This window comes from Muscardinus avellanarius (genome assembly GCF_963383645.1).
Source record: "Muscardinus avellanarius genome assembly, chromosome: 5".
Lineage (NCBI taxonomy): Eukaryota > Metazoa > Chordata > Mammalia > Rodentia > Gliridae > Muscardinus > Muscardinus avellanarius.
Window position 1 is genome coordinate 41,387,577 of NC_137790.1, and position 18,897 is coordinate 41,406,473.

The 18,897-nt window shown below is 34.0% G+C and overlaps 1 protein-coding gene across 2 annotated transcripts; it reads right to left on the minus strand.

The window, feature by feature from the left end:
• Positions 1-2,025: 2,025 nt before the first annotated feature.
• Positions 2,026-18,302, minus strand: POU1F1 (POU class 1 homeobox 1; the record flags this gene model as incomplete). Of its 2 annotated transcripts, none has more annotated exons than XM_080696216.1 (6): positions 2,026-2,236; positions 3,224-3,284; positions 4,269-4,433; positions 6,897-7,121; positions 15,407-15,478; positions 18,161-18,302. In XM_080696216.1, 6 exons carry the CDS (start codon positions 18,300-18,302, stop codon positions 2,026-2,028), a joined length of 876 nt encoding a protein of 291 aa, XP_080552342.1. The 2 variants fall into 2 exon arrangements, with proteins under 2 accessions (XP_080552342.1, XP_080552341.1); XM_080696215.1 differs by having other exon boundaries at positions 15,407-15,556.
• Positions 18,303-18,897: the final 595 nt, after the last annotated feature.

Sequence of the window (18,897 nt, forward strand, 5' to 3'; positions counted from 1 at the left end):
TGGAATTACTCCTGAATAAAAATATCAAATTTAACACTTCTTAATGTGTCCTTCAGCTTGGATTATCAGGCCAATGAAAACTCTTTTCTTAGTAACATCTGTTTATTAGTAATATATTAAAGTGATGATGAATATGTGATGGGTATATATGCATTCGTGTTCTATAGATTGTCACCTATCTAATGCCAGGTGTTTAATAATACAAAAGGGAGACTACAATATAAAATTTTAAGGATGTATTCTAATATGACAAAATTTTGTCAAATTTCTACTTTCATTATATAAACTAAGATATGCATTTGCCAGCAGAGTCACAGTTAAAATTAAAAAATCACTGTTGTAGATTTCTATCACATTAGTTTACTTCTACTTGCAAGTCCCAAAACAGCTCATATTTAAAAGTTAAATATCTACTTCAAAATATAGTTCCTAGTATTAAAAACTCAATATTTATCTTAATAATAAATCAGGTTCTTACCAATTATGTTAAGATAACAGTCTTTTTTCTCTTTTTTTTTTTTTTTTTTTTTTTGTACTGGGGTTCCTAGAAACCCTTTTACCTCTGGGCTACACTCCCAGACCTATTTTATACTTTTTTTTTTTAATTTGGAAACAGGGTCTCTTAGGCCAGCGCATCTGGCTTCAAACCTGCTGGATCCTCCTGTCTCTGCCTCCCAAGTACGGGGATTACAAGCGTGCGCCATCATGCCAGGCACACGTGTCCTTTTTTTTTTTTTTTTAATAAGATCCCATATGCTTTTTTGGATTGTGAGATTTCAAAAATAGATTATGTTTTGAAATTAGGTGGCACCCTTCATGTTGTTTTAGCTATTGTTAACAATATACTACTTCATTTAACAAAGAATGCATATCTACTATGAGTAAACACTTTCCCAAATAGTAGAGAAATATCAGCAGACAGACCAAATATCTTCACTGCCCCGTTGGTGCTTACACACACACACACACACACACACACACACACACACACACACACACATACACACACACTTTTCCATTCTGGGGATTGAACTCAAGGCCTGGTGCACACTAGCCAATTGCTCAACCACCAAGTTATGCTCCTATGTATTTTCTGTAGCTAAACATTCAAAAAACTAATATTTAGCCGGGTATGATGGCGCATGTTTGTAATCCCAGTACTTGGGAGGCTGAGATAGAAGGATCCCAGGTTCTTAGCCAGCCTCAGCTACTTAGTGAGGCCCTCGGCAACTTAGTGAGACTTTGTTTTAAAATAGTGAGACCTTGTTTTAAAAAAAAGAATGAAAAATAGGGCTGAGGGTATAGTTCAGAGGTAGAATGTCCCTGGGTCCCATCCCCAAACTGAAAAAAAAAAAAAACCTAATATTTAAGAAGAATAAAAAGATCATACACAAATGTTTTTAAAAATCTCTCCTGAAACTTTTCTTTGGGCTCTATGCTGTAAATATTTAGTATACATTCTGAATGAATTCTACATGCAATAATAAAATTCAAAAATACCTCTGACTCTTTTAAGTTCAAAACTTTTAGTCCAGACAATTAGGGCTGGTGATAAGCAGAACAATACTGTTAATGAATTTTCTAATTGGATTTTCCCTGATTATATTCTTTAAATATGAGACATTACTGATTAAGATATTAAAAGTTAACAAACTGCTTTGGAAATGAAACTTTTAAACTAAAAGACCCACATACACATTTGTGTGCATGTATGCATGAGCATGCATATGTTTGTATGTAGAAAGAGAAAGAGGGAGGGACAATTCAAGGGGAGGCACATTATTTTATTCCTATTTTAATATATTTGGCTTAAAGTGTGGCTTGTGAGTATAGTTATTTTAAAGAAAGTAACCCAGTATAACTTAAGTAATTATTATTTTGTTATAATTTTTTTAAAGAGAAGAGCTCCAGAAGTTATTGTTATAAAATAAATTTTAAGCCAACAAGCACTAATTTCCATTTATGCTTGCGAAAGGGAAAAGAATGAAAAGTAGTTGGGAAATTGCCACTACACAACAGAAAGTCTTATCTGCACTCAGGATGCTCCTTAGAAATAGAAAACAGACTTTGATTCAGACTTGTTTTGACCCGCTTTTCTCTCTGCCTTCGGTTGCAAAACCACACTCTTACTACTTCTTTCTCAAGATTCAGTTCTTCAGCCATCCGCATGATCTCTTGAGAGGAAGGTTTATTCTGTTCTCCAAAGTGTCTCTCCAGAGCATCTTTAGCTGCAATACTGGGGTGGGGTGAGGTAGGTGTGGGGGTGAGATAATGCTGATTTTAGTGAAGTTTTTGACAGAATGAAATCAAATTGAATTTTCTAAATGCCAACATGAGAAAGTAACTTGATTCTCAAAAATACAAAATACATTTGTTTTAGAAATACAAATATACAATTTGGTAAAGATTTGGATGCTTGTCTTATTGCATGGTAGCATTTCCAATAACACAAGGCTTCCTATGGGTATCCCACTTTGGGCCACAAGAGGGCACCAATATCTTGAAAAAGGAAATCCCTTGTGTAGGCATTTCTAAATATCCTTACGTATGTTCCTTTTTCTATATCTGTATGATATGTGTATTATGAATGTATCACCTTGAATATATACTGTATAGTTACAGTGCACCAATAAAAATATAAAAATAAATAAGTGAACATTCTTCTCTCTTTCCCACAGCCTAATTTATTTGGGTTATTTATAATAGATGAAATGTTTAGTGAACCGTTAACCAACCAAAGCAAAACCTATCTCTTAGCATTTCTTAGGTGTACCATCCATAAACTACAAAACGATTAACAGTCTTTTTGGTTTTAGATACAAGAGGTTATATTCAAACTTTAAGAAACTGAAATACTGATGGCTAGTTTTGTTATTCTTAGTAAGGTAGATACCATCCTGCCAGAACAAAATGTTTTTCTAAAAATACAGCAGAGCTAGTCACTCCCTTATAAGTTACTACTTTCTGTTTTTATCCAAAATTTCTGGAACAAAAGTGGTTTTGAACCAAACAGTACATATTTTTCTATGTTGTCAAAAAGTACTAGTTCTCCAATTCCCATTAAGTTTTTAAATTATGGTTTTTCTAAATCTTCCTGTTTATTTAGTTGAGTCTATTCTTACATTGTCGTGTTATTTTGCACTTTAATTACACTCAAATGCTAATTCCTTTTGTAAAATATTTTTCTTGCTCTAAAAAACTTTAAATATCTTAAAAATAATACCTTATGGTTGTTCTCCGTTTCCTTTTCCTCTCATTTGCTCCCACTTTTTCATTATACAAAGCTGTAATGCAGAAAGCAGTGAAAATTAGAGTCAATAATTTATTTATATTTCTTTATTTAATCTTACTGGTAGTAAGGCTTGAACCTAGGAGTGTTCTACCTCTGAGCTATATACCTTCAGCCCTATTTTATTTTTTATTTGAAAACAGGATTTCTCTTAGTTGCTGAGGCTGTCTTCAAACCTGTGATCTTCCTCTTGGCCTCCCAACTACTGGAATTACAGGCTTGTTTCACCACACCCTGCTACAGTCAATTTTAAAAAATTACATTTCAAAATTTTTTATAAAACAATGAAAAATAAAGCTACTATGCATTTTTGTTTTATTTTTTTAATCTATGCCATTTTATATAACATTCCATAAAAACATTAGAATAGAAAAAAAGTATAACCTTGCAAAACCAATTTTTCCCAAGTCTCCCTTCCACTGGTAGTACACTTGCTTTGCTACAAATGCCTCAAACTTGCTCTGTATTAGGCCTTGACATTAGTATTAGTAGATAATGTTACTCTGTTAAAAATTGCTTATGTTAGATATTTGAAAGACTGATGTGTACAAATGTTCGGTAGATACTGATTTTAGGTCACAAAAGTAATTCATTTATGGTTGGTTACTGCAGTATAGCACAGAGGCAAAATATTTGGATGTGTTTAAAAATTTTCTTCCGATCACTTTATGTTGATGCCACATTACATAGAAAGCTTTACTTATTTGGCTTATTCTCCCCTCAGTAAACATGTCTATTCCATTAGCCTTCCCTTTTTTTTTTTTTTTTGTTTCCTTTTTTATCTTGTTTTTCTGGATGTGTGTATGTGCATGTATGTGTGTGCATGTGCGTGCTTGTGATGTAACAAGATATTTATTTTTCATCTCAAAGAGAAGGGCGTAAGCTCAAACTACTTGATTTAACATTAATCCTATCAATTGAAACAATTGTTTTAGGTTAAAACATAGTTCGGCCTTCAAGGACTTAGAATTAATACTACCTCCTACTTGCTCTGCTTCCTCCAGCCATTTGGATAATATTGCTTTTAGTTTGCAGGCGTTTTTAAAGCTGAGCTGTAGGTTTTCAAATCGGCAGATCGTGGTTTGACTGAATTCAGAGCCGTGAACAGCTGCCAGAGCTTCCCCAACATTTGTTTGTGTGTAACCTGTGAAAGAGCAATAGAAAGCGTTAGCTTCTGATTTTTCAAGAACATTAGTTTGGGTTCATTATCACAGAAACTTTATATCTATCTATCTATCTATCTATATCTTTATAGATTATTACTTTTTAAAAATTATATATTATTGGCAATTTAGAATTACTTGTTAAAGATCTGTATAAGATTGTTACATCTAACAATCTATTTAGTAAATTACTTTTTTCTAGAAACCAAAAGAATTCAGAAGGGAATGAGCATCTGCCATTCATAGTATTTAGTCAAGTTGGGTTGCTGCACCAAAAACACTTTAGAAAATGCTTAAAACTGCTTGCTCTTTTTTTTTATCATGATTATTAGATATCTGATAATATATGCTAAAAAATCTTTAACATATCAACTATAACGCATAAAATACATTGTGGCATGTAATAAATTTTTATTTCAAATTTAAAAGTTAAAATTCAACTCTGTTATTGAAAGGTACCCAATAAAACTAGGAGTTATGCTTACTTTCCCTAAAGTCATGTCTGTTATGAGGCTATTCTCATACACTTCATGAATACCTCCGAGCACATTTATTATATTATTTGGTAATGCTTCTATCTCCAGGCAAAATATAATTTTTGATTGTTCCAAATAAGCTGAAACAAACCATTAACATATAATTGGAAACACTCACATCAATATAAATAGAAAACTGAAAATGAATGTTATAAATATGCCTACTGCTGTGTTTATTATATATAGTAACTATGTATTATTTCAGGGCTTAAGGCTATATACCTATATGTATAAAATAATTTCATGTGATGCCCATCAGTAAATATAATTATAAAAATTACCTATGGTTCAGGGTTCAAACTATCATTTTAATGCATTTAAAAATACTACTTTATGAATTTTAATCAAATTTAATTGTTTTCATTAATATATGTTACAAAAGTTTTAACAGAACATGAGCAACAGCTCTGAATAGACAGTTCACAAGAAGGAAATACAAATGAGTATCAAATGCATGAAAGAATACTGCTTGCTCATAATTAGAGAAATGTACAATGAAACCATAATGAGAGAACCTGGGGATGTGTCTCAGTGGTAAAGCACTTGCCTAGCCTGTGCAAAGCCCTGGGTTCCATTCCCATCAGTGGAGTGGGGGTAGGGGGCAAAAACAAAAGAGTATAAAACCACAATGAAGCCGGGCATGGTGGTATAAGCTTGTAATCTCAGTAATTGGGAAGCTGAGTCAGGAGGATTGCAGGCTTAAGGCTAGCCTCAGCAATTTTTCAAGGCCCTCTGCAACACAGTGAGACCCTGATACAAAATATATATGTATATATGGCTGAGGTGTAGCTCAGATTTAGAATGCCCCTGGGTTCAATTCTCAATAGCATTAAAAAGAAAAAACCCGAACTACAACGAGATGCCACTTTGCTTTGTCTGATTTGAAAAATACAAAAGATTAATAGAATATTATCAGCATATTTTTTCTTCAACCACTTATTTGATATGCAAGTCACTGTTCTAGATGCTGAGAATAAATCATTAAGGAGAAAATGAGAAATGAATAAGTAAAATAAAAATCTAAGCCCTAAAACTTGTTCCTTTGAAACACAAAGAAATCATTTAAGAACTAGGCATTTAATTAAGGAATTTAAGAATCAGGTTGGAGCCGGGCTTGATGGCACATGCCTGTAATCCCAGTATTTTGAAGTCTGAGCAGGGGGCATCTCAAGTTCGTCAATATCCTGAGAAAGTAGTGAGACTCATTAACCTAGTAAGAGTCCATTTCAAAATTAAAACAAAATGTAGGGCTGGGAATGTAGCTCAGAGGTAGCATGCCCCTGAATTCAGCCCCTAGTATCACACACACACACACACACACACAGACTAACCCCCCCAACACAAACACAACATAGTTTTTGCCCATCAATCTTCCTTCTTGCTTTATACATATTAGAAACCACCTAAACTCTAACAGTAAATAACTGCTTAAATAAATTGAGGTTTATTCATAAAATGGAACTTGACAGTTCCATACAAGGCAAAAGCAATAGAAAAGCTAAAAGCTCTCCCAAATAAATATGCATAGAAAAATATGTGTTTGCTTATATTTGCAAAAACTATCTCTGGAAAGACACATAAGAAATGAATTGGTAAACAGAAATTTTGAGTCATATGACTGTAATATCTATTCAAAAGTTCAAATAAAGTACAGATTAAGAGGCCACTCCAAAACTAATCTTGGGGTAGGTCCATTTTAAAAGAGTACTATTACTTTGAAAATCCAGGTTCCTCGGCTATTAAGAATTTACAAGGATTTGTAAATTTTCATAATTTGACTAACTTGAATCCATGACAGATCTGTAGAATGAAAAAGGCCAACCTTCAACAGTGTAAGAGATTTCACAGTAATTAAGTATGGATTTGAAAACTAAGCTGCTTGAAGCACTGCTCTTAGCAAACGCATACCTAACTTAATTCTTCTCACTTTAAATTCGTTGGCAAACTTCTCGAGTTCTCGGATTTCTGGAGAATCCAAGTCTATTGGCTCTTCAACCAATTTACTTTTCCGCCTGAGTTCCTGCTTGAATTCAGGGGCTGTGGGATCCTCTGCCAGGAGTGGCTGGTGTAGGGGAGGAAATCCATGGCTCAGAGCGTGATCAGGAAATTTGTAAAGACAAGGGGTTAAACTGCCTGTCAGTAAACAAAGAGAAAAAGAAAGTGCCATTTATAATTAAGCAGTTTATACATAAGAGTTTTTCCTGTTAGAGACCCCTCATTTTGCGCTAGCCAGTCTCATCTCTTTAAGGTCACCATCTCTTTAAGGTCACCTTACTTTCCATCAGCCAGAGTAGATCAGTAGTTAGTAGAAATCAGTTTTATCTTCCACTTTCTCCAGAGCAGCAAAATCGAAGATAATGTCAAAGGAAAAAAGCCACATATTGCAAATAATTAAAACAGAAAATATTTTACAATTCTCAAAAGTGTAAGATTTCCGTATTTTGTACTTTTATGGGCACAATATATTTATTGATGTAATTATACATCATAGTGAGATTCAAAGTGATAGGAACATACATGCACAACATCTTCCTTGCTGTACTTCTTCTGCATCCCGCCTGCCCCTTCTCTGCTCTCCCTCCTCGTACATGTGGGTGAGATTGATAGCAATGCCCATTTCTCCTTTCTACCCCTTCCACCTCCCACCCCCAATCCTCACCCACTCTTCTACTGGTCTCTCATTGATCTGAAGTCTTTTTTGTTTTTTTTTAACTATTTTCTCTCTAGCTTTCTAGTTGATCTCACTTAGCATAATACTCTCTCATTCCATTCATTTTCCTGCAAATAACATAATTTTGCTCTTCTTTATGGCTGAGTAAAGCTCCGTTGTGTGTATATAACACATTTTTTTGGCCATTCATCTCTTGATGGACATTAGGTTGGTTCCATCATTTGACTATTGTGAATCATGGTGAAATAAACATGAATATGCATTATCACTATAGTGTTTTGGCTTTATTTATTTATTTATCTGCATATGGTACTGGGGATTGAACCCAGGTGCATTTTACCTCTGAGCTATACCCCCAGCCCCTTTGGTATTTTTGAAACATGGTCTCCCTAGGTTGTTGGAAGTCTCATTGTGTTGCTGAGGCTGTCTTAGAACTTGGAATCCTCCTATCTCAGACTCCCAAGTACTGGATTTACAGGCCTACACCACTAAGTCCAGTTCCTGACTTTAATTCTTTTGGAAAGATCCTGATGTATGGTACAGCTGGATCATATGATGGCTGTATATTTCATCTTTTGAGCAACTTTCATACTTAATCTCCACAGTGATTGTATGTTGGGGTGTGTGCATACAGTGCCTAAAGAGATGCAGCCTCCCTTGGCCTGAGTGGCCTGCAGGCTAAGGCAAAGCTTTAGGTAAAGTTTAAGAACTTCCACAGTAAAATGATTCAGCAGAAAAGGGGCTAAGATGGCGCCTGGAGAAAGCTACGAAGGCGTAGTTTCCCCATTCATTATGGGTGGGGAGACTGAGCAATTTTTCCCTTTTTAACTTTAAAGGAGCTTCTGCACACATGAATGGCTTGTGTACTGGCCTGGGATTGGCTGCGAGCTACATGCTGGGTCCGTGAAGAGGTGACCTTTAACTCGATAGGCTAGGCTATTTCCTCATTGGAAATTCCCCTTGTGGTTTTGTGCTATATATATATGTTGCTTGAAGAAGAATAAATGAGCTCCTGCTTGATACGTCTCCTGGCTCCATGTGTTGTTGTTGTCTGGGGCCATCAGCACTCAACCTTCTTCCTCAGCCCCACCGCTGACGAGCTGGACCCGTCAACTGTAGTGATATTTTATTCTCATAAAAGACATATATTAGCCCGGCATGGTGGTACATGCTTGTAATCCCAGCGCTTGGGAGGCTGAGACAGGAGGATTGCACAAGTTCGAAGCTAGTCTCAGCTACTTAGTGAGGCTCTCAGCATCTTAGTGAGAACCTGTTTGCAAATAAAGTATAAAATAGGTTTGGGAGTATAGCCTGGAGGTAGAAAAGCTCCTGGGTTCCAACCCCAGTACCACCAAAAAATTAATTAATTAATTAATTAATTAAAAGACATTTTTTCCTGGAAATCTGAGGTTCAATTCCTGTTTTCTTAATTCACTGGACAAGTGGTGTTCTCTAAAATTAAGGCACTGAACATTTTGGACTGCGTGTTTTGCCAGAAATTTTTTGTGACTTGGAAATTGATCTTACTGTATTATCAGTATTTTATTTCAATTGGGAAATAATCTCCACCCCTCTTTTTTGTGGCATAGTACTGATGATTAAACCCAGGGGCATTCTACTTCTGAGTTACACTTTTAGTCCTATTTAATTTTTATTTTTGAAACAGGGTCTTTCTAGGTTGTAAGTCTCACTATTTGCTGAGGCTATCCTGTCTCAGCCTCCTAAGTACTAGGATTACAGGTATATACCACCATACTTAGCTGGAAATAACTATTTTAAAAGTAAAAGTAAGTAAGAAATTCGAGGAACTTAAGGTACATTAATAAGCCAGGTGTGGTGGCATACGCTTGTAATCCCAGCATTTGGGAGGCTGAGATTGGAGAATTCCGATTCGCGGACAACCTCAGCTACTTAGGCCCTCCGCAACTTAGTGAGACACTGTTTCAAAATAAAGAATAAAAAATAGGGTAGGGGGTGTAGCTCTGTGGTAGAATGCCCTTTAGTTCCATAGCCAGAACCCCCCCCCACAAAAAAAAATTTCATTAATAAGAATAAATAGATTTTAGGAGTGAATAGACTAATAGACCGGGTAACATTAATTAAAATATCAGTAACAAGCCTTCTGACCCTTTTTAAAGGAAAATCTAAATTAAATGGCAAGGGAGGATATAATTCTAGATCTAAAAGATTATTGCCTATAAATGATGAAGTATTGATTCTAATTTGTTAAATGATAAATCACAGAAAGGTAAAATAATCTAAAATTTTTAGAAAAATGCTTTCAAATTTCATTCATTAGAAGACTATCTCAGTTCATGAGCATATGTGGGAGAACAGTATGAGGAAAATTTTTAACATATTTTGTTTTCTTTTTCTTCATTAATACACTAATTATTACTTTTACTGGAAAAATTCATTCCAATTTATATTAAATAATATGAATAGCCAAGACATTTTGGTAGAGAAATATTAAATAATCAGTCATATTCATGAGTATAAATACTTAAAAACCAAATCATTATAGAATATACATAATAATTTTTCTTGTAAACTTACAGCAAAGATATATAGCAAGTTCATGCTACTTATAAATACATAAATAAATGCATAAATACATTCATAAAGAAAAGACATGAGTAATAACATAATATATAAGCCTTTCATTAATATATCAGTACTTAATGAACTAAAATAGCTTATGTCAGCAAATTGTTGGCTTATATTATTTACATGAAAATATGTAATTATCAAGTACACACCTAATTAATAGAATATATTATTTTCCTTAAGAAAAGCAAACATGCAAGTGAGAAATTAAATTAAATAGCATGAAGTCAATTTGGCTGCTTCACAAGTATGGAAAGGATTTTTAAAAAACTTTTTGTCTTAAAAATGTATGCTACTGGAGCTAGAGAGATTAAAAAGAAAGGTTGTTCAGGAAGGTTTAGGAGTAAGACCAGTGGAAGAGTGGAAGGGAAACAGGGAAAGGAGAAGGGACGTAGAGGAGAGGTATGGGGAAGGAAGTAGACCAAGAAATGTACTGTGCACCAATGAATGTGTCACTGTACCACTGTCATGTGCAGTTACAATGCACCAATAAAAACTAATAAAAAAGAAAAGCGTAAGCTGCTTTTACAAACCAAAACTATCTAGTTAAATAGTTGCATCTCTTACACAAACATAAATAAGGTCTGAATCTGCTAGCAAACTTGATTGTTATTTTCAGTTTCTCTTGCTGAACATAATCATTTACTGGAATAAATCCTCTTTACAGCACTCTGTACTCATTTCACATGTGCCATGTTCCTTGTCTTGACAAAATCAAAGAAGTTAGAATATCTATTTTTCTCCACAATTTATACCTCAAGAAATTTAGGTAGGAAGAAATTAAATAAAATTTCTCCAGTGTCCAATGAATTAACTATATAGTAGTAACTAAATCCCACAAAGTGCTAAAATAATCCACATCAAACCAATTTATATAGTTTTCCAAACACTTTGTACTCAGGTAAGTTAAATTATTTTCCTTTATAGCTTTTCTTTTTTCCTGTGCTTTATACATACTTGAGCTCATGAAACAAATGCTTTTAAACAAAAATATTAATATTATTTAAAAAATATTAGAAGTATGTTATCCTTTCCAGGAAAATTTGAGAGTAGCTTAAACATTATAAATACTCAGGGAAAATGGACATTTAGAAAATAAATTTGAGCAGAGTCTGTGAAAAGTTTAAAAGAAATGCATACAGTCAACTGAGGCTGGCTGAGAACTTGGGATCCTCCTATCTCAGCCTCCCAAGTAATGGGATTATAAGCATGCACCAGCAAGCATGGCTTGTAATACATTTTTTACTAATTTTTTTTTGTACTGGGGATGGAATTGATATTCTACATCTGAGTTATATTCCCAGCCCTATTTTTTTTTTTAACAGAGTTTTACTAAGTTGCAGAAGGTCTCAGTTAGTAGCTGAAGCTGGCCGCAGGATCTTCCTGTCTCAGCCTCCAAGTAGGCATGTGCTACTGTGCCTGGCTCATAATAATCTTTTATTAGATGCTTGTCATAAAAAAGAATGGGCTTTCATCATGTTGATTAATTCTCAAACATAAGCTTGTTTTTTCTCTCCTCTCTTGGTTTGATCATTATGTCAAATATCCGTGCCGTGTTTAACATTCATTGCCATGAGGCTGATTTTTGCCTAGTGCAGTGAGTGGGAAGAACAGCCCCATACGCTGACTTTCTAAACTTTAACCTGCTTTAGAACCTGGGGCACAAAACCAAGTCTTAGATACCCAAGAGTCGCCGGGCGTGGTGGCACACGCTTGTAATCCCCGCGCTTGGGAGGCAGAGACAGGAGGATCGCGCAGGTTCGAAGCCAGCCGCGCGCGCTGGCTTAGGAGACCCTGTTTCCAAATAAAAATGTAAAAATAGGTCTGGGAGTGTAGCCCGGAGGTAGAAGGGCTTCCAGGAACCCCAGTACCACAAAAAAAAAAAAAAAGATACCCAAGAGTAATAGTGTTGAGTATTTTATGCTAATAATATTTTTGTGCTTATCTAGAAGAGACTTTAAATAGTATTTATAGTTATCTATTTCCCGTTATTGGTACTACAGACTGTTGAATTATCTAAATGCTCAGGAGTTAAAGGACAGAAGAAGGAATTTAGCCGAAAGTCTATCTGAAGAGGAAGTCATAAAAAACAAGTTGAGCTGGTACAAATTTGCTATAACTGGAGCCTGGTAGATTTGTCGTATCTACTTAAATATGAAAAGACTGAAGCGACTTGAATTAGACTGGTGATCAGCTCAAGGTGAGGCAAAGCCATTGCTCCTTACTTTGCCTGTATCTAGACTATGTCGTACAGAAGAATCATCTGATGATTAAATTTCTCCTGACCAATTTGACAAAATATTTGCTGTATTTCTTTCCTTCCTGTGAGTAAATTTAATGTGATGTTCAAATGAAAGCATCAGCCTATTTGTAACATAACACACACACACATACACACACACACACACACACACACACACGCACGCACAGTGAAATAGTAATTTTGCATCCTTTCAAATGTCTTTCTTTGTGGAGCTTCGGCTTCCTATACAGGATGCGAGGCCGAACCTGTCTTTGTTGTTGATAAGCTGATAAGCTGTTTCTGTGGATGGGGTGGAAGTGGGTGATTTGATTAACACCCTGAGACTCCTCAGGAAATTCAAATGATATAAACAGGCTTCTAATGCATATTTTATACCTTTCCTGCTTATTCTGAATTCCTATATTTTATAACTCAATTTGTACAGCTTTCCTGAGGATGGAAACAGAAAAATTCAGATTTAATCTGCCATGAAGAAAATGCTAATGCTGAATATATGTCAAAATAGAGATATTCTGGAAAATTATAAAGCATATCACATTCTAATGATAGCTCTCTGAAAAAGATTCAAATACAATCTCTATGCTTGCCATGATGAGTTTTTCTTTCAGTGACAAAATATATTTAATTTTAAGAGTGCAAATGATACCTCTAAATCTGGGTAGAGTGATTTTGATCTTGCTGTCACTAACCCAGGCTTGGAATCCTGTTAGAAGGCTTTCCCAGGGAACTTTCCTTTTTAATTGTGATGACAAAGGGATGAATGAAAGAAGATTTGTTGAGTGACTTCTTGAGGAAATGTATATCAGCCAAACCTGAGCTGCCTGTTGAACTCTCAGTGTGAACAAGATCTGCTGGTTTCAGTGATGAAAGGTCAGATGCTAGGATTCTGAGGCTAGCTGCCAGCTCATCTGCTCAGCAGTGATCCTCTTAGTGGGAAGGGAGGTGGTAGCAAAATACATCTAGACATATTAGGAGAAGTGGTTGTTGGACACTGGGTATATGACTGGTTTTATCTTTCTACTAACCTCTATCAATGTGAAGAGATTGCCTTTGTGCCAGGTTAAGAGAGAAACTAAGGTCTTTACTTGGTTCCCGGAAGCTGCTGCCAATGAATGTTCCTTCAGGAGACAACAGGACCAGTCACATGCTAGTCATTTCCTGTCTATATAATTGAAATATTGTAAAGGCAGAAGAAAGCATCCCACCTGCATCCCCATGACTATCTAGATGCACATGTATTACTATTTTATAATGGATGTAGTTCACCATTGAAGAGGAACCTTCTCATCTGTGAATAATGATTAACTAAGTAGATGGATGTAAGTTATCAGTTATAAAGAGGTAGAATATCTTTGTCTTTCCTTGTTTCTTAGTTATTTAAAAGAGAAATAATGATTTCCAGACAATAGTTAAGAATACTAGTCTTATTTTACTATAAAAGTGAGGATGCTAGTTTTCTGATATGCTGTTTAACGGAATGTAAGTAAAGCTAATTTTTTCATAAATATTTTAAAATTTTAATGTTTTATTGAGTCAAGCTGAGAAATCTTGAGAAATAAACATTAATAAATTATTCCACTTTAAAAATTATAGACATATTTTATTTATCAATATGATAAAAAACACAAAAACTTAAAAATTATTTCCAGAGTACAGTAATTTATAAATTTATAGAAGATTAAAACTTGTCTTTAAGCTGGGTGAGGTGACATATGTCTGCAATCTCATTACTTGGGAGTATGAGACTTGAGGATTGCAGGTTTACAACCAGCCTCAGCAATTTTGTAAGGCCATCATTAACTTAGTGTTAGATTGTCTCAAAATAAAAACTAAAAGAGGGTTGAGGGTATCGCTGGGAGGTAGAATATCCCTGGTATCAATCCCTAGCATCACAACAAACAAACAAACAAATAAGAAATGTGTGCATAAAAAAACTATCCACTTGCCGGTGGCGCACGCTTGTAATCCCCGCGCTTGGGAGGCGGCCGCGCTGGCTTAAGAGACCCTGTTTCCAAATAATAAAGTATAAAAATAGGTCTGGGAGTGTAGCCTGAGGTAGAAGGGTTTCCAGGAACCCCAGCACCACCACCACCACCACTAATACTAATACTAATACTAATACTAATACTAATACTAATACTACTAATACTAATACTAATATCCACTTTATTAAACCATTAAATTTTTAATCTGGTGATTCCTTAAAACGACACAATCACTTTTTCATGAGCGTATATCATAGGCCATATTCTACCATTCCTTAAAAACTATGCTATCAATGTCTTCATATAAGCATCAGTATATTGGCAGATCTCTTTGAAATAGTGACACCTTACGTACCCCAGGAGAAAAACATCTATAACTTCATTTATTTCAATCTCAGTTAAGACTCAGTTATCAATTCACAAAAGGCTGCCAAAGTGATGAGGGAGATCTTCTATATATTTGTTTCACCTGATATGACAAACATTAGCTATAGAAGGTCACTGAGTGCTTGAAATATAGCTAGTGCAATTGAAGAACTAAATTTAAAATTTTCTTATTAGTTAAATTCAACTTAAATTTACAAAGTCATATGAGGCTAGTGGCTACTGTATTATTACTGAAGGCAAGCCTTCCACATGTCCATTGGCAGTTTAACAGTAGTGAATTCAAGGAAAAATAGTCTAAGGCCAAGAGCTAAGCACAACAGGTCAGAGCTGTGTAAGTAAGGGAACAGGGTATAGGTCTGTGACCTCTGAGGGCAGCATAAATCAGAGAACATCTCAGGTTAAGAAACCAGAATTTCATGTTATATTTCAGTCACTATAATCTCAGTCCTAGGAAATCCATCAAGGTTTCCCCAAATCCAATAGTATGGACAAAGATAATTCTTACCTGCCATCACTCCATAGGTTGACGCTTGGTTTCCATAGTGGCAGGAGGGGACAGAATAATGAAGCCCCGTTGCTGTATTTTCCAATGTCATCACGAAGAAATGAATTTGCAAACATTTAAGAGTTTGGATCAAAGACAAAACATATGGGACTGGTAAGAAAATGTAGGCATTCAAGACAGACTCATTTTAAAGATGCATATTTATGTTATTCTTAAAGTTTTATGCTAATGCTTTATTTTTTCCTCATTTGGAAGAAGTTTTCTACTAGGTAGGCAAAACTAAGGGTTGAAATTTGTCTTGGGTAATGAGATCATAAGTCATCAGAGTACTCTATAACCCTCATTAATTATCCCATGGTCTGTGCTATTTCTACAAATGCCCCATAAATGAGTGACTGACCATTTCGGATCTTGGCTCTTAAACAGTTGCAAAATTCTCATAGGTTCCACCTGATAAGGACTTTAAACAAATTGACTGGAAAATAATCTCAAAATATCTTATATAGAATGGTATCCTAAAGGGGTTTTTCTATGGAAGACTGAATACTGAAATTGACTCTTGAATAATCTATATTTTTCCTTAATTCTCTAACAGAATTCCTTTCTCAGAAGAGAAAATGACAGTATGACTATGCTCTTAGTAAATATGATCAGGACAATACCACGGCGCTAAGCTTGTTCTGAAAAACCTGTGACAATGTCTGATGTATTTATGATGATGGTGAAAAAATGAAATTGTAGGCTTTCTGCTTGTACATAATTTCTGCATGTTTCAATGACTAATGATAAAGTCCATTTGAAAGATAAGTTCATTGTTGAATCATGATACAACTAAGAGTAAGCACTATTGACAATAAAAGTTCTGGTCAATATTTCCTTTTGTGTTTTATTTTCTCACTTTTTTTCTCAAGCACTGAATATGTCAGATTTTCCTAAACATAAATATATCATCTTGGATAAATGAAATATTATATAGTAAAGAGCTTGGATTCCATGAGAATATTGTGATATATTCTAACAATTAAAGACATAAGGCCTTTTCAGAAAGTAAAATGTAATTTCCCTAAATATAATTCAAACTTTAATTTTTAAGTATCTGTAAGACATTAAGATTTAGTGTCTGAATAAATCTTAATCTTTTAACTCACATGAAAAAGACTGAAGTTGTTTTGCAACATGATTACAAATAAGAATCTTACTATGCATTCAAAAATTAAGTAAATAAGAACATATTTAATATCCAAATGTTCCAATTAAAATCAGTATTTCTAGTTCTTTACTTATATAACTTGGAATACATATATTATAATTTACAGAAAAATATAAATCAATTTAAAATATTTTAATGTCATTTTGCTTTATAAGTTTTTACTTCCAATTTTAAATCATTTTACCACTGAGTTTAAGAAGTTGGATAAAAAATAGACTAAAAGAGTAAATATAGTGTTTTATTTTTTTAAATGAGTTGGCTTCTACTCTTGAGATAGCTCACACTCTTCTCTGCAAGTGTGTAATCCTTGTTTTCCCAAGTAAATATCTTGTGCCTCTAAATTAATAAATAAATAGGGTTTTGATCTTAAAATAAGATTATTTCAGTATATCACTCAATTCTAAAGTTCATTTTCATGCTGGCAAAGTTTTCTTCATATACAGCAGCTTCAAGAAACAATATATTATTATTATTATTATTCCCAACCTATAAAAAGATTTATTATTTGAAACATATGATTAGCCATATTGTAATTGTTTAAAATCATTTATACTATACATTTTTATTAAAACACTTTGTATATTTTAAAAAATTTGTTGAGGACACTTTCAATATTTCCCTTTTAATTAAATTATAGAAATCTTTGGTAGGTGAAAAAGGTCAATATTGAATAATGTTATTAAAGTCTGAATATCTAATCTCTAGATTCTTTAAAATTCTTCTGAAGACTACTATTAAACTTAGATATAGTCTTGAAACTAAATATAATGGAAGGTAAAACTTAAATATCCTCAATTAGAATATAAATGTATTAACAAGTTTTGATTTCCGGGTCTAAAATTTTTATTTTATTTTTCAATTTGAGGCGATTACATTTAAAGTAAATGGAAAGTGAATCGCATATTACTGTTTAGTGAAGAAAACTCAATTCAAGGCTTTGTTCATTTATAAAACAACTTTGAAGCAGTTTATTTATTACTGTATAGTTAAATAATACATGCATTAGCAAAACAGATGTTTGGTTGATTATTTTTAGACAATATTTTTTAAATCCCAGGCTTAATTTTTATTTGAGAAAGTTAAATGTTTTTTATGTTAGTCTCCTCAGAACTAATCATGATTGTTGGTATTAAGATTTGTTCAATTATTTACTATAACATTTATGACTATAGCAAATGTAATCTAACAGCAAGGAAATCTCTAATATGAGAAAATCATTACCTATTAAACTATTCAGAATACTCATTTCATTTTGTTGCTCCTTATCCATAAATATTTCCGCTCAAATATTTTTCTGATTAAAAATACTCACTGTTTTCTTATGTAGAAAAAAATTTATTGTACTAAAACTAACACCAACCTAAATGACTTCCCTTACTTTTTTTTTTTAAAAAAAGTTCTAAGGCTTCTTAATATCCTTAATTTCTAACTTAAATTAAATTGAACGTGAAAGAATCAAAGAGATTATTCACTAACATGATTCTCAAAGACCCACTCTGAAATCTTTAGGGCTCCCCTATGGAAACAGCTGTAGGACTCAGTACCTGTAGACATCACGTTGGTGGCATGATTGGAGACGGGTAGACATTCAGCCGCGCTGTGGTGCATTATCAGAGGCAGAGTTGCAGAAGTGTCAGAATTCAGAGGTATAAAAGTATCAGCCGAAGTAAAAGATTGGCAACTCATTCCCACAAGAGAGTAGAAAAATAAGAAGCGCTGCTCCCCAAATCAGTTTTATTATATTACTATATCAAAGGGCTGATTCAATTCTCCCTACCTGCATATATACATCAAGAAGACTCTGAGGCACCAGGAGGGCGCGTGCTAGTATTTATACTGCAAGGAAATCCCTTTATACATGTTAATAGTCGTTTCCCAGGAGTATTGCTTTATCAATCTGAACTGTCTTCCTTTCTTACCCAAACATATCCATGCCTAAGAAGGAAGCTGGTTCTGGGGTATATCATGATGGGAAGGGAGGTACCTGAATTTCTATTTGAAAATGTCACTAGAACTTTTAGAAAAGAATCAAGAACTTTGAAAAAAGTGTCTCTCAAAGAAATAATTCTACAATTAATTGAAAAATTGTAGGCTACCAACATAATTGCAATTTTACAAATTGGAGATATTTTTCTTTTTGGCTAACTTATCATTAAATCTGCAAAATAACATGAAGCTGTTTAAGTGCATACGACATGACTTTACAAATTTTAATATTTAAGCAATATTGAGAAAGCATACGAGACTAAATGTGAGAAAGACTATGTTGCCAGTTACTTTT